The sequence below is a fragment of the Salvelinus alpinus genome, chromosome 1, assembly GCF_045679555.1.
Source record: "Salvelinus alpinus chromosome 1, SLU_Salpinus.1, whole genome shotgun sequence".
NCBI classification, from domain to species: Eukaryota; Metazoa; Chordata; class Actinopteri; order Salmoniformes; family Salmonidae; genus Salvelinus; species Salvelinus alpinus.
Genome location: NC_092086.1, coordinates 4,481,648 through 4,507,304, shown reverse-complemented (window position 1 = coordinate 4,507,304; position 25,657 = coordinate 4,481,648). Strand labels below are relative to the sequence as shown.

Below are 25,657 nucleotides of genomic sequence, written 5' to 3'. Positions count from 1 at the left end.
ATGGGGTCGTGGGGGTGTGTGGGGAGGGGTTTGAGGGGGTGTGTGGGGAGGGGGTTGTGGGGGTTTGTGGGGGTGAAGCTGCAGATGAAGGAGGGCAGGATGGTGGGGTAGTTCATCCCTCCGTTCAGACGACCCAGGAGAGACGACCCCAGCCCAGGGGTCACAGAGGGGTCACGACCCGGGACAGGAAGTGACCTCATCTCCAGCTCCTCCCCACCTGGAAGAGTCATTATGTTGATTTAATTAATGAATGTTAGACAGACAGCTTTCTTGGCAGTTAAAGATCTATGAAAATCAACATGAACATTAGTTTCAGGTAAATAGTACGATCCCTTAGTTTCAGGTAAATAGTACGATCCCTTAGTTTCAGGTAAATAGTACGATCCCTTAGTTTCAGGTAAATAGTACGATCCCTTAGTTTCAGGTAAATAGTACGATCCCTTAGTTTCAGGTAAATAGTACGATCCCTTAGTTTCAGGTAAATAGTACGATCCCTTAGTTTCAAGTAAATAGTACGATCCCTTAGTTTCAGGTAAATAGTACGATCCCTTAGTTTCAGGTAAATAGTACGATCCCTTAGTTTCAGGTAAATAGTACGATCCCTTAGTTGCCGGTAAATAGTACGATCCCTTAGTTGCCGGTAAATAGTACGATCCCTTTGTATCAGCTAAATAGTACGATCCCTTAGTTTCAGGTAAATAGTACGATCCCTTAGTTTCAGGTAAATAGTACGATCCCTTAGTTTCAGGTAAATAGTACGATCCCTTAGTTTCAGGTAAATAGTACGATCCCTTAGTTTCAGGTAAATAGTACGATCCCTTAGTTGCCGGTAAATAGTACGATCCCTTTGTATCAGCTAAATAGTACGATCCCTTAGTTTCAGGTAAATAGTACGATCCCTTAGTTTCAGGTAAATAGTACGATCCATTAGTTTCAGGTAAATAGTACGATCCCTTAGTTTCAGGTAAATAGTACGATCCCTTAGTTTCAGGTAAATAGTACGATCCCTTAGTTTCAGATAAATAGTACAATCCCTTAGTTTCAGGTACGGCACAATGACTCATAAATAGTATAATCCACAGCCCTATTCCACACCACCATAGTATAATCCACAGCCCTATTCCACACCACCGTAGTATAATCCACAGCCCTATTCCACACCACCGTAGTATAATCCACAGCCCTATTCCACACCACCGTAGTATAATCCACAGCCCTATTCCACACCACCATAGTATAATCCACAGCCCTATTCCACACCACCGTAGTATAATCCACAACCCTATTCCACACCACCGTAGTATAATCCACGGCCCTATTCCACACCACCGTAGTATAATCCACAGCCCAATTCCACACCACCATAGTATAATCCACAGCCCTATTCCACACCACCGTAGTATAATCCACAACCCTATTCCACTCCACCGTAGTATAATCCACAGCCCTATTCCACTCCACCGTAGTATAATCCACGGCCCTAATCCACACCACCGTAGTATAATCCACAGCCCTATTCCACACCACCGTAGTATAATCCACGGCCCTAATCCACACCACCGTAGTATAATCCACAGCCCTATTCCACACCACCGTAGTATAATCCACAACCCTATTCCACTCCACCGTAGTATAATCCACAGCTCTATTCCTCAACACCGTAGTATAATCCACAGCCCTATTCCACTCCACCGTAGTATAATCCACAGCCCTATTCCACACCACCGTAGTATAATCCACAGCCCTATTCCACACCACCGTAGTATAATCCACGGTCCTATTCCACACCACCGTAGTATAATCCACAACCATATTCCACACCACCGTAGTATAATCCACAGCCCTATTCCACACCACCATAGTATAATCCACAGCCCTATTCCACACCACCGTAGTATAATCCACAGCCCAATTCCACACCACCGTAGTATAATCCACAGCCCAATTCCACACCACCGTAGTATAATCCACAGCCCTATTCCACACCACCGTAGTATAATCCACAACCATATTCCACACCACCGTAGTATAATCCACAGCCCTATTCCACACCACCGTAGTATAATCCACAGCCCTATTCCACACCACCGTAGTATAATCCACAGCCCTATTCCACTCCACCGTAGTATAATCCACAGCCCTATTCTACACCACCGTAGTATAATCCACAGCCCTAATCCACACCACCGTAGTATAATCCACAGCCCTATTCCACACCACCGTAGTATAATCCACAGCCCTATTCCACACCACCGTAGTATAATCCACAGCTCTATTCCTCAACACCGTAGTATAATCCACAGCCCTATTCCACACCACCGTAGTATAATCCACAGCCCTATTCCACTCCACCGTAGTATAATCCACAGCCCTATTCCACACCACTGTAGTATAATCCCTTAGTGAAGATCCACATCCCTGTTCCCTCTGTATTGCACACGGCCCTGTTCCCTCTGTATTGCACACGGCCCTGTTCCCTCTGTATTGCACTCGGCCCTGTTCCCTCTGTATTGCACACGGCCCTGTTCCCTCTGTATTGCACACGGCCCTGTTCCCTCTGTATTGCACACGGCCCTGTTCCCTCTGTATTGCACACGGCCCTGTTCCCTCTGTATTGCACACGGCCCTGTTCCCTCTGTATTGCACACGGCCCTGTTCCCTCTGTATTGCACACGGCCCTGTTCCCTCTGTATTGCACACGGCCCTGTTCCCTCTGTATTGCACACGGCCCTGTTCCCTCTGTATTGCACACGGCCCTGTTCCCTCTGTATTGCACACGGCCCTGTTCCCTCTGTATTGCACACGGCCCTGTTCCCTCTGTATTGCACACGGCCCTGTTCCCTCTGTATTGCACTCGGCCCTGTTCCCTCTGTATTGCACACGGCCCTGTTCCCTCTGTATTGCACACGGCCCTGTTCCCTCTGTATTGCACACGGCCATGTTCCCTCTGTATTGCACACGGCCCTGTTCCCTCTGTATTGCACACGGCCCTGTTCCCTCTGTATTGCACACGGCCCTGTTCCCTCTGTATTGCACACGGCCCTGTTCCCTCTGTATTGCACACGGCCCTGTTACCTCTGTATTGCACACGGCCCTGTTCCCTCTGTATTGCACACGGCCCTGTTCCCTCTGTATTGCACACGGCCCTGTTCCCTCTGTATTGCACACGGCCCTGTTCCCTCTGTATTGCACACGGCCATGTTCCCTCTGTATTGCACACGGCCATGTTCCCTCTGTATTGCACACGGCCCTGTTCCCTCTGTATTGCACACGGCCCTGTTCCCTCTGTATTGCACACGGCCCTGTTCCCTCTGTATTGCACACGGCCCTGTTCCCTCTGTATTGCACACGGCCCTGTTCCCTCTGTATTGCACACGGCCCTGTTCCCTCTGTATTGCACACGGCCCTGTTCCCTCTGTATTGCACACGGCCATGTTCCCTCTGTATTGCACACGGCCCTGTTCGTACCCCGAGAACAATAATCTGGTCGTGTTCCTCCCCCGACAATATTGTAGCGAACGCCAGATCTCACAACGTCCGGTTAGGTATTTAACACATCTGACATCCATCTGACGCCTGACTGCACAGTCGACGACGAGGTACACAACCATCGGTTGACGAGGTAACGCCACCATGTAAATCAGCCTCGGGAAAAAAACGCAAACACTTTTTTTGTGTTTACTAGTCTAGTCTACGAACCTGTTGCTACGGGGGGGTGTCCTCCGTTGCTGTGCCGACAGTGGTGGCGCTGGTGATGCTGCAGCAGGTTGTGTACGGGGCGGAGCCAGGGGGCGCTTCCGGACGTTCTGCGGCCGACCCCCGGGCCACTTCCTCCTCCGTTAGGGTTTACCTTCTTACGGCGCTTACTGCCGCACATATAATCATTAAACAGGAAGCAGAACAAATACAACTTTATTCACTTTTACAACGAGTCAGCCATAACAGGAAGTTGAATTTATCCTGGCCTTTATTCACTATAACGAGTCAGCTATAACAGGAAGTTGAACTTATCCTGGGCTTTATTCACTTTTATAACGAGTCAGCTATAACAGGAAGTTAAACTTATCCTGGGCTTTATTCACTATAACGAGTCAGCTATAACAGGAAGTTAAACTTATCCTGGACTTTATTCACTTTTATAACGAGTCAGCTATAACAGGAAGTTAAACTTATCCTGGGCTTTATTCACTATAACGAGTCAGCTATAACAGGAAGTTGAATTTATCCTGGCCTTTATTCACTATAACGAGTCAGCTATAACAGGAAGTTGAACTTATCCTGGACTTTATTCACTATAACGAGTCAGCTATAACAGGAAGTTGAATTTATCCTGGCCTTTATTCACTATAACGAGTCAGCTATAACAGGAAGTTGTATTTATCCTGGCCTTTATTCACTATAACGAGTCAGTTATAACAGGAAGTTGAATTTATCCTGGCCTTTATTCACTATAACGAGTCAGCTATAACAGGAAGTTGAATTTATCCTGGCCTTTATTCACTATAACGAGTCAGCTATAACAGGAAGTTGAATTTATCCTGGCCTTTATTCACTATAACGAGTCAGCTATAACAGGAAGTTGAATTTATCCTGGCCTTTATTCACTATAACGAGTCAGCTATAACAGGAAGTTGAACTTATCCTGGCCTTTATTCACTACAACGAGTCAGCTATAACAGGAAGTTGAATTTATCCTGGCCTTTATTCACTATAACGAGTCAGCTATAACAGGAAGTTGAATTTATCCTGGCCTTTATTCACTATAACGAGTCAGCTATAACAGGAAGTTGAATTTATCCTGGCCTTTATTCACTATAATGAGTCAGCTATAACAGGAAGTTGAATTTATCCTGGCCTTTATTCACTATAACGAGTCAGCTATAACAGGAAGTTGAATTTATCCTGGCCTTTATTCACTATAACGAGTCAGCTATAACAGGAAGTTGAATTTATCCTGGCCTTTATTCACTATAACGAGTCAGCTATAACAGGAAGTTGAATTTATCCTGGCCTTTATTCACTATAACGAGTCAGCTATAACAGGAAGTTGAACTTATCCTGGCCTTTATTCACTATAACGAGTCAGCTATAACAGGAAGTTGAATTTATCCTGGCCTTTATTCACTATAACGAGTCAGCTATAACAGGAAGTTGAATTTATCCTGGCCTTTATTCACTATAACGAGTCAGCTATAACAGGAATTTGAATTTATCCTGGCCTTTATTCACTATAACGAGTCAGCTATAACAGGAAGTTGAATTTATCCTGGCCTTTATTCACTATAACGAGTCAGCTATAACAGGAAGTTGAATTTATCCTGGCCTTTATTCACTATAACGAGTCAGCTATAACAGGAAGTTGAATTTATCCTGGCCTTTATTCACTATAACGAGTCAGCTATAACAGGAAGTTGAACTTATCCTGGCCTTTATTCACTACAACGAGTCAGCTATAACAGGAAGTTGAATTTATCCTGGCCTTTATTCACTATAACGAGTCAGCTATAACAGGAAGTTGAATTTATCCTGGCCTTTATTCACTATAACGAGTCAGCTATAACAGGAAGTTGAATTTATCCTGGCCTTTATTCACTATAAGGAGTCAGCTATAACAGGAAGTTGAATTTATCCTGGCCTTTATTCACTATAACGAGTCAGCTATAACAGGAAGTTGAATTTATCCTGGCCTTTATTCACTATAACGAGTCAGCTATAACAGGAAGTTGAATTTATCCTGGCCTTTATTCACTATAACGAGTCAGCTATAACAGGAAGTTGAACTTATCCTGGCCTTTATTCACTATAACGAGTCAGCTATAACAGGAAGTTATACATTATCTTCAGGAAGTATTCAGACCACTTGACTTGTTCCACATTTTGTTAAGTTACAGCCTTTTTCTAATATTGATCAAATAGTTTTCCCCCCTAATCAATCTACACACAATACCTCCAAAATGACAAACTAAAAATACTTTTTCATACATTTTTGCTAATTTATAAAAAATAAAAACATTGACATAAGTATTCAGACCCTTTTACTCAGTACTTTGTTGAAGCACTTTTGGCAACGATTACAGCCTCGAGTCTTCTTGGGTATGACGCTACAATCTTGGCACACCTGTATTTGGGGAGTTTCTCCCATTCTTCTCTGCAGATCCTCTCAAGCTCTGTCAGGTTGGATGGGGAGCGTCACAGCACAGCTATTTTCAAGTCTCTCCAAAGATGTTAGATCGGGTTCAAGTCCGGGCCACTCAAGGACATTCAGAGACTTGTCCCGAAGCCTCTCCTGTGTTGTCTTGGCTAAGTGCTTAGGGTTGTTGTCCTGTTGGAAGGGGTTTTCATCAAGGATCTCTCTGTACTTTGCTTCGTTAATCTTTGCCTCGATCTTGACTAGTCTCCCTGCTGCTGAAAAACATCCCCACAGCATGATGCTGTCACCACCGTGCTTCACCGTAGGGTATGGAGGGATGGTGCCAGGTTTCCTCCAGACGTGACGCTTGGCATTCAGGCCAAAGAGTTCAATCTTGGTTTCATCAGACCAGAGAATCTTGTTTCTCATGGTCTGAGAGTCCTTTAGGTGCCTTTTGGCAAACTCCAAGCGGGCTGTCATGTGCCTTTTACTGAGGAGTGGCTTCCGTCTGGCCACTCTACCATAAAGGCCAGATTGGTGGAGTGCTGCAGAGATAGTTGTCCTTCTGGAAGGTTCTCCCATCACAGAGGAACTCGGGAGCTCTGTCAGAGTGACCATTGGGTTCTTGGTCACCTCCCTGACCAAGGCCCTTCTCCCCCGAATGCTCAGTTTGGCCAGGCGGCCAGCTCTAGGAAGAGTCTTGGTGGTTCCAAACTTCTTCCATTTAAGAATGATGGAGGCCACTGTGTTCTCGGGGACCTTCAATGCTGCAGAAATGTTTTGGTACCTTTCCCCAGACCTGTGCCTCGACACAATCCTGTCTCAGACCTCTACGGACAATTCCTTCGACCTCATGGCTTGGCTTTTGCTCTGACCTGCACTGTCAACTGTAGGACTTTATATAGACAGGTGTGTGCCTTTCCAAATCATGTCCAATCAATTGAATTCACCACAGGTGGACTCCAATCAAGTTGTAGAAACATCTCAAGGATGATCAATGGAAACAGGATTCCCCTGAAGCTCAATTTCAAGTCTCATAGCAAAAGGGTCTGAATACTTATGGAAATAGTGTATTTCTGTTATTTATCTTTAATAAATTAGCAAAAATTTATAAAAACACTGTTTTTTGCTTCGTCATTATAGTATTGTGTGTAGATTGCTGACAGATAAAAAATAAAAATAAAAAATGTATTTTAAATAAAATGTGTAAAAATTCAAGGGGTTTGAATAGTTTTCGAAGGCACATATAATAGGTAGTTGTGTAAATACAGATTTTATTTATTTTTTAACAAAAAATACTTTAAAAAATAAGTTGAAATAATAATAATAACGAATTTATTGTTGTTGTCGTTGACCTACCTGTGCCAGGTTGTGTACAGACGTTGTACTCGTCGGGTCAGTTTACGGTAGAGGTGTGAGACGTATCTCAACATCTCTTCGTAGCAGGATCCCGGTTCGCTGTAGCTGGCCAGAGTACTGTCGTTGGACATGTAACGAGCTCGCTGCTCACGCATCAACGCGTTCTCGCGCTGCTTCGTCTCCGCAAACTGGGTCGCTATGACTACCAGGCACAGGTTGATCATGAAGAAAGAGCCCACCTGACGAGACGGGGGGGAGGGAGGGCGGGAGGGGAGGGACGACCAAGGAACGTACACAGAGTTAGAGAGAGTAAAGACGATGGGAAAACTACTACAGCGAGACGTACTTCACTTAATCATAATCGGAAATTACAAAAGGGGCCAAGCAGAAACATACACACAGAGTGTGGGACAACCAGTAGCCGTCACAGAGTTCCAGGTCATTATTACATTTACATTTAAGTCATTTAGCAGACGCTCTTATCCAGAGCGACTTACAAATTGAAAAAAATTATTAAAGGACAAGCCCATTCCATCAGTTAATTGAAGGTTTTATATCACTGAAACCAGGCAGTTGGATGACGTAATGTGCTGGACTGTGTTAATTCGACAGAAATTACTGACTCACTTGTTCTGTTTCAGTGTCTGTCTGATTCTATACTGTACTCTGATTCTATACTGTACTCTGATTCTATACTGTACTCTGATTCTATACTGTACTCTGATTCTATACTGTACTCTGATTCTATACTGTACTCTGATTCTATACTGTACTCTGGTTCTATACTGTACTCTGGTTCTATACTGTACTCTGTATTAGTGTCTGTCTGATTCTATACTGTACTCTGATTCTATACTGTTCTCTGATTCTATACTGTACTCTGATTCTATACTGTACTCTGATTCTATACTGTTCTCTGATTCTATACTGTACTCTGTATTAGTGTCTGTCTGATTCTATACTGTACTCTGATTCTATACTGTACTCTGATTCTATACTGTTCTCTGATTCTATACTGTACTCTGATTCTATACTGTACTCTGATTCTATACTGTATTCTGATTCTATACTGTACTCTGATTCTATACTGTACTCTGATTCTATACTGTACTCTGATTCTATACTGTACTCTGGTTCTATACTGTACTCTGGTTCTATACTGTACTCTGGTTCTATACTGTACTCTGTATTAGTGTCTGTCTGATTCTATACTGTACTCTGATTCTATACTGTTCTCTGATTCTATACTGTACTCTGATTCTATACTGTACTCTGATTCTATACTGTTCTCTGATTCTATACTGTACTCTGTATTAGTGTCTGTCTGATTCTATACTGTACTCTGATTCTATACTGTACTCTGATTCTATACTGTACTCTGATTCTATACTGTACTCTGATTCTATACTGTACTCTGATTCTATACTGTACTCGGATTCTATACTGTACTCTGATTCTATACTGTTCTCTGATTCTATACTGTACTCTGATTCTATACTGTACTCTGATTCTATACTGTACTCTGATTCTATACTGTTCTCTGATTCTATACTGTACTCTGATTCTATACTGTACTCTGATTCTATACTGTACTCTGATTCTATACTGTACTCTGTATTAGTGTCTGTCTGATTCTATACTGTACTCTGATTCTATACTGTACTCTGGTTCTATACTGTACTCTGTATCAGTGTCTGTCTGATTCTATACTGTACTCTGATTCTATACTGTACTCTGATTCTATACTGTACTCTGATTCTATACTGTACTCTGATTCTATACTGTACTCTGATTCTATACTGTACTCTGATTTGTACTCTGTATCAGTGTCTGTCTGATTCTATACTGTACTCTGGTTCTATACTGTACTCTGTATCAGTGTCTGTCTGATTCTATACTGTACTCTGATTCTATACTGTACTCTGATTCTATACTGTACTCTGATTCTATACTGTACTCTGATTCTATACTGTACTCTGATTCTATACTGTACTCTGTATCAGTGTCTGTCTGATTCTATACTGTACTCTGATTCTATACTGTACTCTGATTCTATACTGTACTCTGATTCTATACTGTACTCTGATTCTATACTGTACTCTGTATCAGTGTCTGTCTGATTCTATACTGTACTCTGATTCTATACTGTACTCTGATTCTATACTGTACTCTGATTCTATACTGTACTCTGATTCTATACTGTACTCTGTATCAGTGTCTGTCTGATTCTATACTGTACTCTGATTCTATACTGTATTCTGATTCTATACTGTACTCTGATTCTATACTGTACTCTGATTCTATACTGTACTCTGATTCTATACTGTACTCTGTATTAGTGTCTGTCTGATTATATACTCTTCTCTGATTCTATACTGTTCTCTGATTCTATACTGTACTCTGATTCTATACTGTACTCTGATTCTATACTGTACTCTGTATCAGTGTCTGTCTGATTCTATACTGTTCTCTGATTCTATACTGTTCTCTGATTCTATACTGTACTCTGATTCTATACTGTACTCTGATTCTAGACTGTACTCTGATTCTAGACTGTACTCTGATTCTATACTGTACTCTGATTCTATACTGTACTCTGATTCTATACTGTTCTCTGATTCTATACTGTACTCTGATTCTATACTGTACTCTGTATTAGTGTCTGTCTGATTCTATACTGTACTCTGATTCTATACTGTACTCTGATTCTATACTGTTCTCTGATTCTATACTGTACTCTGATTCTATACTGTACTCTGATTCTATACTGTACTCTGATTCTATACTGTACTCTGATTCTATACTGTACTCTGATTCTATACTGTACTCGGATTCTATACTGTACTCTGATTCTATACTGTTCTCTGATTCTATACTGTACTCTGATTCTATACTGTACTCTGATTCTATACTGTACTCTGATTCTATACTGTTCTCTGATTCTATACTGTACTCTGATTCTATACTGTACTCTGATTCTATACTGTACTCTGATTCTATACTGTACTCTGATTCTATACTGTACTCTGTATTAGTGTCTGTCTGATTCTATACTGTACTCTGATTCTATACTGTACTCTGGTTCTATACTGTACTCTGTATCAGTGTCTGTCTGATTCTATACTGTACTCTGATTCTATACTGTACTCTGATTCTATACTGTACTCTGATTCTATACTGTACTCTGATTCTATACTGTACTCTGATTCTATACTGTACTCTGATTCTATACTGTACTCTGATTCTATACTGTACTCTGTATCAGTGTCTGTCTGATTCTATACTGTACTCTGGTTCTATACTGTACTCTGTATCAGTGTCTGTCTGATTCTATACTGTACTCTGATTCTATACTGTACTCTGATTCTATACTGTACTCTGATTCTATACTGTACTCTGATTCTATACTGTACTCTGTATCAGTGTCTGTCTGATTCTATACTGTACTCTGATTCTATACTGTACTCTGATTCTATACTGTACTCTGATTCTATACTGTACTCTGATTCTATACTGTACTCTGTATCAGTGTCTGTCTGATTCTATACTGTACTCTGATTCTATACTGTACTCTGATTCTATACTGTACTCTGATTCTATACTGTACTCTGATTCTATACTGTACTCTGATTCTATACTGTACTCTGTATCAGTGTCTGTCTGATTCTATACTGTACTCTGATTCTATACTGTACTCTGATTCTATACTGTATTCTGATTCTATACTGTACTCTGATTCTATACTGTACTCTGATTCTATACTGTACTCTGATTCTATACTGTACTCTGTATTAGTGTCTGTCTGATTATATACTGTTCTCTGATTCTATACTGTTCTCTGATTCTATACTGTACTCTGATTCTATACTGTACTCTGATTCTATACTGTACTCTGTATCAGTGTCTGTCTGATTCTATACTGTTCTCTGATTCTATACTGTTCTCTGATTCTATACTGTACTCTGATTCTATACTGTACTCTGATTCTAGACTGTACTCTGATTCTAGACTGTACTCTGATTCTATACTGTACTCTGATTCTATACTGTACTCTGATTCTATACTGTTCTCTGATTCTATACTGTACTCTGATTCTATACTGTACTCTGTATTAGTGTCTGTCTGATTCTATACTGTTCTCTGATTCTATACTGTTCTCTGATTCCATACTGTACTCTGATTCTATACTGTACTCTGATTCTATACTGTACTCTGATTCTATACTGTACTCTGATTCTATACTGTACTCTGATTCTAGACTGTACTCTGATTCTAGACTGTACTCTGATTCTAGACTGTACTCTGATTCTAGACTGTACTCTGATCCTATACTGTACTCTGATCCTATACTGTACTCTGATTCTATACTGTACTCTGATTCTATACTGTACTCTGATTCTATACTGTACTCTGATTCTATACTGTACTCTGATTCTATACTGTACTCTGATTCTATACTGTACTCTGATTCTATACTGTACTCTGATTCTATACTGTACTCTGTATCAGTGTCTGTCTGATTCTATACTGTACTCTGATTCTATACTGTACTCTGATTCTATACTGTACTCTGTATCAGTGTCTGTCTGATTCTATACTGTACTCTGATTCTATACTGTACTCTGATTCTATACTGTACTCTGATTCTATACTGTACTCTGATTCTATACTGTCCTCTGATTCTATACTGTCCTCTGATTCTATACTGTACTCTGATTCTATACTGTACTCTGGTTCTATACTGTACTCTGATTCTATACTGTACTCTTATTCTATACTGTACTCTGTATCAGTGTCTGTCTGATTCTATACTGTACTCTGACTCTATACTGTACTCTGATTCTATACTGTACTCTGATTCTATACTGTACTCTGGTTCTATACTGTACTCTGGTTCTATACTGTACTCTGATTCTATACTGTCCTCTGATTCTATACTTTACTCTGATTCTATACTGTACTCTGGTTCTATACTGTACTCTGGTTCTATACTGTACTCTGGTTCTATACTGTACTCTGGTTCTATACTGTACTCTGATTCTATACTGTACTCCGTATCAGTGTCTGTCTGATTCTATACTGTACTCTGATTCTATACTGTAATCTGATTCTATACTGTACTCTGATTCTATACTGTACTCGGATTCTATACTGTACTCGGATTCTATACTGTACTCTGATTCTATACTGTACTCTGATTCTATACTGTACTCGGATTCTATACTGTACTCGGATTCTATACTGTACTCGGATTCTATACTGTACTCTGATTCTAGACTGTACTCTGATTCTAGACTGTACTCTGATTCTATACTGTACTCTGATTCTATACTGTACTCTGATTCTATACTGTACTCTGTATCAGTGTCTGTCTGATTCTATACTGTACTCTGATTCTATACTGTACTCTGATTTTATACTGTACTCTGATTCTATACTGTACTCTGATTCTATACTGTACTCTGATTCTATACTGTACTCTGTATCAGTGTCTGTCTGATTCTATACTGTACTCTGATTCTATACTGTACTCTGATTCTATACTGTACTCTGATTCTATACTGTACTCTGATTCTATACTGTACTCTGATTCTATACTGTACTCTGATTCTATACTGTACTCTGTATCAGTGTCTGTCTGATTCTATACTGTACTCTGATTCTATACTGTACTCTGATTCTATACTGTACTCTGATTCTATACTGTACTCTGATTCTATACTGTACTCTGTATCAGTGTCTGTCTGATTCTATACTGTACTCTGATTCTATACTGTACTCTGATTCTATACTGTATTCTGATTCTATACTGTACTCTGATTCTATACTGTACTCTGGTTCTATACTGTACTCTGATTCTATACTGTACTCTGTATTAGTGTCTGTCTGATTATATACTGTTCTCTGATTCTATACTGTTCTCTGATTCTATACTGTACTCTGATTCTATACTGTACTCTGATTCTATACTGTACTCTGTATCAGTGTCTGTCTGATTCTATACTGTTCTCTGATTCTATACTGTTCTCTGATTCTATACTGTACTCTGATTCTATACTGTACTCTGATTCTAGACTGTACTCTGATTCTAGACTGTACTCTGATTCTATACTGTACTCTGATTCTATACTGTACTCTGATTCTATACTGTTCTCTGATTCTATACTGTACTCTGATTCTATACTGTACTCTGTATTAGTGTCTGTCTGATTCTATACTGTACTCTGATTCTATACTGTACTCTGATTCTATACTGTTCTCTGATTCTATACTGTACTCTGATTCTATACTGTACTCTGATTCTATACTGTACTCTGATTCTATACTGTACTCTGATTCTATACTGTACTCTGATTCTATACTGTACTCGGATTCTATACTGTACTCTGATTCTATACTGTTCTCTGATTCTATACTGTACTCTGATTCTATACTGTACTCTGATTCTATACTGTACTCTGATTCTATACTGTTCTCTGATTCTATACTGTACTCTGATTCTATACTGTACTCTGATTCTATACTGTACTCTGATTCTATACTGTACTCTGATTCTATACTGTACTCTGTATTAGTGTCTGTCTGATTCTATACTGTACTCTGATTCTATACTGTACTCTGGTTCTATACTGTACTCTGTATCAGTGTCTGTCTGATTCTATACTGTACTCTGATTCTATACTGTACTCTGATTCTATACTGTACTCTGATTCTATACTGTACTCTGATTCTATACTGTACTCTGATTCTATACTGTACTCTGATTCTATACTGTACTCTGTATCAGTGTCTGTCTGATTCTATACTGTACTCTGGTTCTATACTGTACTCTGTATCAGTGTCTGTCTGATTCTATACTGTACTCTGATTCTATACTGTACTCTGATTCTATACTGTACTCTGATTCTATACTGTACTCTGATTCTATACTGTACTCTGATTCTATACTGTACTCTGATTCTATACTGTACTCTGTATCAGTGTCTGTCTGATTCTATACTGTACTCTGATTCTATACTGTACTCTGATTCTGTACTGTACTCTGATTCTATACTGTACTCTGATTCTATACTGTACTCTGTATCAGTGTCTGTCTGATTCTATACTGTACTCTGATTCTATACTGTACTCTGATTCTATACTGTATTCTGATTCTATACTGTACTCTGATTCTATACTGTACTCTGATTCTATACTGTACTCTGATTCTATACTGTACTCTGTATTAGTGTCTGTCTGATTATATACTGTTCTCTGATTCTATACTGTTCTCTGATTCTATACTGTACTCTGATTCTATACTGTACTCTGATTCTATACTGTACTCTGTATCAGTGTCTGTCTGATTCTATACTGTTCTCTGATTCTATACTGTTCTCTGATTCTATACTGTACTCTGATTCTAGACTGTACTCTGATTCTAGACTGTACTCTGATTCTAGACTGTACTCTGATTCTATACTGTACTCTGATTCTATACTGTACTCTGATTCTATACTGTTCTCTGATTCTATACTGTACTCTGATTCTATACTGTACTCTGTATTAGTGTCTGTCTGATTCTATACTGTTCTCTGATTCTATACTGTTCTCTGATTCTATACTGTACTCTGATTCTATACTGTACTCTGATTCTATACTGTACTCTGGTTCTATACTGTACTCTGTATCAGTGTCTGTCTGATTCTATACTGCACTCTGATTCTATACTGTACTCTGATTCTATACTGTACTCTGATTCTATACTGTACTCTGATTCTATACTGTACTCTGTATCAGTGTCTGTCTGATTCTATACTGTACTCTGATTCTATACTGTACTCTGATTCTATACTGTACTCTGATTCTATACTGTACTCTGATTCTATACTGTACTCTGTATCAGTGTCTGTCTGATTCTATACTGTACTCTGATTCTATACTGTACTCTGATTCTATACTGTATTCTGATTCTATACTGTACTCTGATTCTATACTGTACTCTGATTCTATACTGTACTCTGATTCTATACTGTACTCTGTATTAGTGTCTGTCTGATTATATACTGTTCTCTGATTCTATACTGTTCTCTGATTCTATACTGTACTCTGATTCTATACTGTACTCTGATTCTATACTGTACTCTGTATCAGTGTCTGTCTGATTCTATACTGTTCTCTGATTCTATACTGTTCTCTGATTCTATACTGTACTCTGATTCTATACTGTACTCTGATTCTAGACTGTACTCTGATTCTAGACTGTACTCTGATTCTATACTGTACTCTGATTCTATACTGTACTCTGATTCTATACTGTACTCTGATTCTATACTGTACTCTGTATCAGTGTCTGTCTGATTCTATACTGTACTCTGATTCTATACTGTACTCTGATTCTATACTGTACTCTGATTCTATACTGTACTCTGATTCTATACTGTACTCTGTATCAGTGTCTGTCTGATTCTATACTGTACTCTGATTCTATACTGTACTCTGATTCTATACTGTACTCTGATTCTATACTGTACTCTGATTCTATACTGTACTCTGATTCTATACTGTACTCTGTATCAGTGTCTGTCTGATTCTATACTGTACTCTGATTCTATACTGTACTCTGATTCTATACTGTATTCTGATTCTATACTGTACTCTGATTCTATACTGTACTCTGATTCTATACTGTACTCTGATTCTATACTGTACTCTGTATTAGTGTCTGTCTGATTATATACTGTTCTCTGATTCTATACTGTTCTCTGATTCTATACTGTACTCTGATTCTATACTGTACTCTGATTCTATACTGTACTCTGTATCAGTGTCTGTCTGATTCTATACTGTTCTCTGATTCTATACTGTTCTCTGATTCTATACTGTACTCTGATTCTATACTGTACTCTGATTCTAGACTGTACTCTGATTCTAGACTGTACTCTGATTCTATACTGTACTCTGATTCTATACTGTTCTCTGATTCTATACTGTACTCTGATTCTATAGTGTACTCTGTATTAGTGTCTGTCTGATTCTATACTGTACTCTGATTCTATACTGTACTCTGATTCTATACTGTTCTCTGATTCTATACTGTACTCTGATTCTATACTGTACTCTGATTCTATACTGTACTCGGATTCTATACTGTACTCTGATTCTATACTGTTCTCTGATTCTATACTGTACTCTGATTCTATACTGTACTCTGATTCTATACTGTACTCTGATTCTATACTGTTCTCTGATTCTATACTGTACTCTGATTCTATACTGTACTCTGATTCTATACTGTACTCTGATTCTATACTGTACTCTGATTCTATACTGTACTCTGTATTAGTGTCTGTCTGATTCTATACTGTACTCTGATTCTATACTGTACTCTGGTTCTATACTGTACTCTGTATCAGTGTCTGTCTGATTCTATACTGTACTCTGATTCTATACTGTACTCTGATTCTATACTGTACTCTGATTCTATACTGTACTCTGTATCAGTGTCTGTCTGATTCTATACTGTACTCTGGTTCTATACTGTACTCTGTATCAGTGTCTGTCTGATTCTATACTGTACTCTGATTCTATACTGTACTCTGATTCTATACTGTACTCTGATTCTATACTGTACTCTGATTCTATACTGTACTCTGATTCTATACTGTACTCTGTATCAGTGTCTGTCTGATTCTATACTGTACTCTGATTCTATACTGTACTCTGATTCTATACTGTACTCTGATTCTATACTGTACTCTGATTCTATACTGTACTCTGTATCAGTGTCTGTCTGATTCTATACTGTACTCTGATTCTATACTGTACTCTGATTCTATACTGTACTCTGATTCTATACTGTACTCTGATTCTATACTGTACTCTGATTCTATACTGTATTCTGATTCTATACTGTACTCTGATTCAATACTGTACTCTGATTCTATACTGTACTCTGATTCTATACTGTACTCTGTATTAGTGTCTGTCTGATTATATACTGTTCTCTGATTCTATACTGTTCTCTGATTCTATACTGTACTCTGATTCTATACTGTACTCTGATTCTATACTGTACTCTGTATCAGTGTCTGTCTGATTCTATACTGTTCTCTGATTCTATACTGTTCTCTGATTCTATACTGTACTCTGATTCTATACTGTACTCTGATTCTAGACTGTACTCTGATTCTAGACTGTACTCTGATTCTATACTGTACTCTGATTCTATACTGTACTCTGATTCTATACTGTTCTCTGATTCTATACTGTACTCTGATTCTATACTGTACTCTGTATTAGTGTCTGTCTGATTCTATACTGTTCTCTGATTCTATACTGTTCTCTGATTCTATACTGTACTCTGATTCTATACTGTACTCTGATTCTATACTGTACTCTGATTCTAGACTGTACTCTGATTCTAGACTGTACTCTGATTCTAGACTGTACTCTGATCCTATACTGTACTCTGATCCTATACTGTACTCTGATTCTATACTGTACTCTGATTCTATACTGTACTCTGATTCTATACTGTACTCTGATTCTATACTGTACTCTGATCCTATACTGTACTCTGATCCTATACTGTACTCTGATTCTATACTGTACTCTGATTCTATACTGTACTCTGATTCTATACTGTACTCTGATTCTATACTGTACTCTGTATCAGTGTCTGTCTGATTCTATACTGTACTCTGATTCTATACTGTACTCTGATTCTATACTGTACTCTGTATCAGTGTCTGTCTGATTCTATACTGTACTCTGATTCTATACTGTACTCTGATTCTATACTGTACTCTGATTCTATACTGTACTCTGATTCTATACTGTACTCTGATTCTATACTGTCCTCTGATTCTATACTGTACTCTGATTCTATACTGTACTCTGGTTCTATACTGTACTCTGATTCTATACTGTACTCTGATTCTATACTGTACTCTGTATCAGTGTCTGTCTGATTCTATACTGTACTCTGACTCTATACTGTACTCTGATTCTATACTGTACTCTGATTCTATACTGTACTCTGGTTCTATACTGTACTCTGGTTCTATACTGTACTCTGGTTCTATACTGTCCTCTGATTCTATACTGTACTCTGGTTCTATACTGTACTCTGGTTCTATACTGTACTCTGGTTCTATACTGTACTCTGGTTCTATACTGTACTCTGATTCTATACTGTACTCCGTATCAGTGTCTGTCTGATTCTATACTGTACTCTGATTATATACTGTACTCTGATTCTATACTGTACTCTGATTCTATACTGTAATCTGATTCTATACTGTACTCTGATTCTATACTGTACTCGGATTCTATACTGTACTCGGATTCTATACTGTACTCTGATTCTATACTGTACTCTGATTCTATACTGTACTCTGATTCTATACTGTACTCTGATTCTATACTGTACTCGGATTCTATACTGTACTCTGATTCTATACTGTACTCTGATTCTAGACTGTACTCTGATTCTAGACTGTACTCTGATTCTATACTGTACTCTGATTCTATACTGTACTCTGATTCTATACTGTACTCTGTATAAGTGTCTGTCTGATTCTATACTGTACTCTGATTCTATACTGTACTCTGATTCTATACTGTACTCTGATTCTATACTGTACTCTGATTCTATACTGTACTCTGATTCTATACTGTACTCTGTATCAGTGTCTGTCTGATTCTATACTGTACTCTGATTCTATACTGTACTCTGATTCTATACTGTACTCTGATTCTATACTGTACTCTGATTCTATACTGTACTCTGATTCTATACTGTACTCTGATTCTATACTGTACTCTGTATCAGTGTCTGTCTGATTCTATACTGTACTCTGATTCTATACTGTACTCTGATTCTATACTGTACTCTGATTCTATACTGTACTCTGATTCTATACTGTACTCTGATTCTATACTGTACTCTGTATCAGTGTCTGTCTGATTCTATACTGTACTCTGATTCTATACTGTACTCTGATTCTATACTGTATTCTGATTCTATACTGTACTCTGATTCTATACTGTACTCTGATTCTATACTGTACTCTGATTCTATACTGTACTCTGTATTAGTGTCTGTCTGATTATATACTGTTCTCTGATTCTATACTGTTCTCTGATTCTATACTGTACTCTGATTCTATACTGTACTCTGATTCTATACTGTACTCTGTATCAGTGTCTGTCTGATTCTATACTGTTCTCTGATTCTATACTGTTCTCTGATTCTATACTGTACTCTGATTCTATACTGTACTCTGATTCTAGACTGTACTCTGATTCTAGACTGTACTCTGATTCTATACTGTACTCTGATTCTATACTGTTCTCTGATTCTATACTGTACTCTGATTCTATACTGTACTCTGTATTAGTGTCTGTCTGATTCTATACTGTACTCTGATTCTATACTGTACTCTGATTCTATACTGTTCTCTGATTCTATACTGTACTCTGATTCTATACTGTACTCTGATTCTATACTGTACTCTGATTCTATACTGTACTCTGATTCTATACTGTACTCTGATTCTATACTGTACTCGGATTCTATACTGTACTCTGATTCTATACTGTTCTCTGATTCTATACTGTACTCTGATTCTATACTGTTCTCTGATTCTATACTGTACTCTGATTCTATACTGTTCTCTGATTCTATACAGTACTCTGATTCTATACTGTACTCTGATTCTATACTGTACTCTGATTCTATACTGTACTCTGTATTAGTGTCTGTCTGATTCTATACTGTACTCTGATTCTATACTGTACTCTGGTTCTATACTGTACTCTGTATCAGTGTCTGTCTGATTCTATACTGTACTCTGATTCTATACTGTACTCTGATTCTATACTGTACTCTGATTCTATACTGTACTCTGATTCTATACTGTACTCTGATTCTATACTGTACTCTGATTCTATACTGTACTCTGTATCAGTGTCTGTCTGATTCTATACTGTACTCTGGTTCTATACTGTACTCTGTATCAGTGTCTGTCTGATTCTATACTGTACTCTGATTCTATACTGTACTCTGATTCTATACTGTACTCTGATTCTATACTGTACTCTGATTCTATACTGTACTCTGATTCTATACTGTACTCTGATTCTATACTGCACTCTGTATCAGTGTCTGTCTGATTCTATACTGTACTCTGATTCTATACTGTACTCTGATTCTATACTGTACTCTGTATCAGTGTCTGTCTGATTCTATACTGTACTCTGATTCTATACTGTACTCTGATTCTATACTGTATTCTGATTCTATACTGTACTCTGATTCTATACTGTACTCTGATTCTATACTGTACTCTGATTCTATACTGTACTCTGTATTAGTGTCTGTCTGATTATATACTGTTCTCTGATTCTATACTGTTCTCTGATTCTATACTGTACTCTGATTCTATACTGTACTCTGATTCTATACTGTACTCTGTATCAGTGTCTGTCTGATTCTATACTGTTCTCTGATTCTATACTGTTCTCTGATTCTATACTGTACTCTGATTCTATACTGTACTCTGATTCTAGACTGTACTCTGATTCTAGACTGTACTCTGATTCTATACTGTACTCTGATTCTATACTGTACTCTGATTCTATACTGTTCTCTGATTCTATACTGTACTCTGATTCTATACTGTACTCTGTATTAGTGTCTGTCTGATTCTATACTGTTCTCTGATTCTATACTGTTCTCTGATTCTATACTGTACTCTGATTCTATACTGTACTCTGATTCTATACTGTACTCTGATTCTATACTGTACTCTGGTTCTATACTGTACTCTGTATCAGTGTCTGTCTGATTCTATACTGTACTCTGATTCTATACTGTACTCTGATTCTATACTGTACTCTGATTCTATACTGTACTCTGATTCTATACTGTACTCTGATTCTATACTGTACTCTGATTCTATACTGTACTCTGTATCAGTGTCTGTCTGATTCTATACTGTACTCTGATTCTATACTGTACTCTGATTCTATACTGTACTCTGATTCTATACTGTACTCTGATTCTATACTGTACTCTGTATCAGTGTCTGTCTGATTCTATACTGTACTCTGATTCTATACTGTACTCTGATTCTATACTGTATTCTGATTCTATACTGTACTCTGATTCTATACTGTACTCTGATTCTATACTGTACTCTGATTCTATACTGTACTCTGATTCTATACTGTACTCTGGTTCTATACTGTACTCTGGTTCTATACTGTACTCTGGTTCTATACTGTCCTCTGATTCTATACTGTACTCTGGTTCTATACTGTACTCTGGTTCTATACTGTACTCTGGTTCTATACTGTACTCTGATTCTATACTGTACTCCGTATCAGTGTCTGTCTGATTCTATACTGTACTCTGATTATATACTGTACTCTGATTCTATACTGTACTCTGATTCTATACTGTACTCTGATTCTATACTGTAATCTGATTCTATACTGTACTCTGATTCTATACTGTACTCGGATTCTATACTGTACTCGGATTCTATACTGTACTCTGATTCTATACTGTAATCTGATTCTATACTGTACTCTGATTCTATACTGTACTCGGATTCTATACTGTACTCTGATTCTATACTGTACTCTGATTCTAGACTGTACTCTGATTCTAGACTGTACTCTGATTCTATACTGTACTCTGATTCTATACTGTACTCTGATTCTATACTGTACTCTGTATAAGTGTCTGTCTGATTCTATACTGTACTCTGATTCTATACTGTACTCTGATTCTATACTGTACTCTGATTCTATACTGTACTCTGATTCTATACTGTACTCTGATTCTATACTGTACTCTGTATCAGTGTCTGTCTGATTCTATACTGTACTCTGATTCTATACTGTACTCTGATTCTATACTGTACTCTGATTCTATACTGTACTCTGATTCTATACTGTACTCTGATTCTATACTGTACTCTGATTCTATACTGTACTCTGTATCAGTGTCTGTCTGATTCTATACTGTACTCTGATTCTATACTGTACTCTGATTCTATACTGTACTCTGATTCTATACTGTACTCTGATTCTATACTGTACTCTGATTCTATACTGTACTCTGTATCAGTGTCTGTCTGATTCTATACTGTACTCTGATTCTATACTGTACTCTGATTCTATACTGTATTCTGATTCTATACTGTACTCTGATTCTATACTGTACTCTGATTCTATACTGTACTCTGATTCTATACTGTACTCTGTATTAGTGTCTGTCTGATTATATACTGTTCTCTGATTCTATACTGTTCTCTGATTCTATACTGTACTCTGATTCTATACTGTACTCTGATTCTATACTGTACTCTGTATCAGTGTCTGTCTGATTCTATACTGTTCTCTGATTCTATACTGTTCTCTGATTCTATACTGTACTCTGATTCTATACTGTACTCTGATTCTAGACTGTACTCTGATTCTAGACTGTACTCTGATTCTATACTGTACTCTGATTCTATACTGTTCTCTGATTCTATACTGTACTCTGATTCTATACTGTACTCTGTATTAGTGTCTGTCTGATTCTATACTGTACTCTGATTCTATACTGTACTCTGATTCTATACTGTTCTCTGATTCTATACTGTACTCTGATTCTATACTGTACTCTGATTCTATACTGTACTCTGATTCTATACTGTACTCTGATTCTATACTGTACTCTGATTCTATACTGTACTCGGATTCTATACTGTACTCTGATTCTATACTGTTCTCTGATTCTATACTGTACTCTGATTCTATACTGTTCTCTGATTCTATACTGTACTCTGATTCTATACTGTTCTCTGATTCTATACAGTACTCTGATTCTATACTGTACTCTGATTCTATACTGTACTCTGATTCTATACTGTACTCTGTATTAGTGTCTGTCTGATTCTATACTGTACTCTGATTCTATACTGTACTCTGGTTCTATACTGTACTCTGTATCAGTGTCTGTCTGATTCTATACTGTACTCTGATTCTATACTGTACTCTGATTCTATACTGTACTCTGATTCTATACTGTACTCTGATTCTATACTGTACTCTGATTCTATACTGTACTCTGATTCTATACTGTACTCTGTATCAGTGTCTGTCTGATTCTATACTGTACTCTGGTTCTATACTGTACTCTGTATCAGTGTCTGTCTGATTCTATACTGTACTCTGATTCTATACTGTACTCTGATTCTATACTGTACTCTGATTCTATACTGTACTCTGATTCTATACTGTACTCTGATTCTATACTGTACTCTGATTCTATACTGCACTCTGTATCAGTGTCTGTCTGATTCTATACTGTACTCTGATTCTATACTGTACTCTGATTCTATACTGTACTCTGTATCAGTGTCTGTCTGATTCTATACTGTACTCTGATTCTATACTGTACTCTGATTCTATACTGTATTCTGATTCTATACTGTACTCTGATTCTATACTGTACTCTGATTCTATACTGTACTCTGATTCTATACTGTACTCTGTATTAGTGTCTGTCTGATTATATACTGTTCTCTGATTCTATACTGTTCTCTGATTCTATACTGTACTCTGATTCTATACTGTACTCTGATTCTATACTGTACTCTGTATCAGTGTCTGTCTGATTCTATACTGTTCTCTGATTCTATACTGTTCTCTGATTCTATACTGTACTCTGATTCTATACTGTACTCTGATTCTAGACTGTACTCTGATTCTAGACTGTACTCTGATTCTATACTGTACTCTGATTCTATACTGTACTCTGATTCTATACTGTTCTCTGATTCTATACTGTACTCTGATTCTATACTGTACTCTGTATTAGTGTCTGTCTGATTCTATACTGTTCTCTGATTCTATACTGTTCTCTGATTCTATACTGTACTCTGATTCTATACTGTACTCTGATTCTATACTGTACTCTGATTCTATACTGTACTCTGGTTCTATACTGTACTCTGTATCAGTGTCTGTCTGATTCTATACTGTACTCTGATTCTATACTGTACTCTGATTCTATACTGTACTCTGATTCTATACTGTACTCTGATTCTATACTGTACTCTGATTCTATACTGTACTCTGTATCAGTGTCTGTCTGATTCTATACTGTACTCTGATTCTATACTGTACTCTGATTCTATACTGTACTCTGATTCTATACTGTACTCTGATTCTATACTGTACTCTGTATCAGTGTCTGTCTGATTCTATACTGTACTCTGATTCTATACTGTACTCTGATTCTATACTGTATTCTGATTCTATACTGTACTCTGATTCTATACTGTACTCTGATTCTATACTGTACTCTGATTCTATACTGTACTCTGTATTAGTGTCTGTCTGATTATATACTGTTCTCTGATTCTATACTGTTCTCTGATTCTATACTGTACTCTGATTCTATACTGTACTCTGATTCTATACTGTACTCTGTATCAGTGTCTGTCTGATTCTATACTGTTCTCTGATTCTATACTGTTCTCTGATTCTATACTGTACTCTGATTCTATACTGTACTCTGATTCTAGACTGTACTCTGATTCTAGACTGTACTCTGATTCTATACTGTACTCTGATTCTATACTGTTCTCTGATTCTATACTGTACTCTGATTCTATACTGTACTCTGTATTAGTGTCTGTCTGATTCTATACTGTTCTCTGATTCTATACTGTTCTCTGATTCTATACTGTACTCTGATTCTATACTGTACTCTGATTCTATACTGTACTCTGATTCTATACTGTACTCTGATTCTAGACTGTACTCTGATTCTAGACTGTACTCTGATCCTATACTGTACTCTGATCCTATACTGTACTCTGATTCTATACTGTACTCTGATTCTATACTGTACTCTGATTCTATACTGTACTCTGATCCTATACTGTACTCTGATTCTATACTGTACTCTGATTCTATACTGTACTCTGATTCTATACTGTACTCTGATTCTATACTGTACTCTGATTCTATACTGTACTCTGTATCAGTGTCTGTCTGATTCTATACTGTACTCTGATTCTATACTGTACTCTGATTCTATACTGTACTCTGTATCAGTGTCTGTCTGATTCTATACTGTACTCTGATTCTATACTGTACTCTGATTCTATACTGTACTCT

At 37.8% G+C, this 25,657-nt stretch overlaps 1 protein-coding gene and 1 long non-coding RNA gene across 2 annotated transcripts in view; both read right to left on the bottom strand.

Annotated features, from left to right (window-relative positions):
* LOC139569188 (uncharacterized) overlaps positions 1-25,657 on the bottom strand; it is a 318,710-nt gene that overhangs the window by 119,113 nt on the left and 173,940 nt on the right. The gene's annotated exons all lie outside the window — the stretch shown is intronic.
* The window catches only part of LOC139569172 (voltage-dependent T-type calcium channel subunit alpha-1H-like), a 212,631-nt gene that overhangs the window by 118,358 nt on the left and 68,616 nt on the right, over positions 1-25,657 (bottom strand). Inside the window, exons 9-11 of the mRNA XM_071390959.1 lie at positions 7,490-7,728; positions 3,700-3,866; positions 57-217 (exon numbers count right to left, since the gene is read on the bottom strand). Coding sequence (XP_071247060.1) covers positions 57-217; positions 3,700-3,866; positions 7,490-7,728 — 567 coding nt within the window. The remainder of the gene's footprint in view (positions 1-56; positions 218-3,699; positions 3,867-7,489; positions 7,729-25,657) is intronic.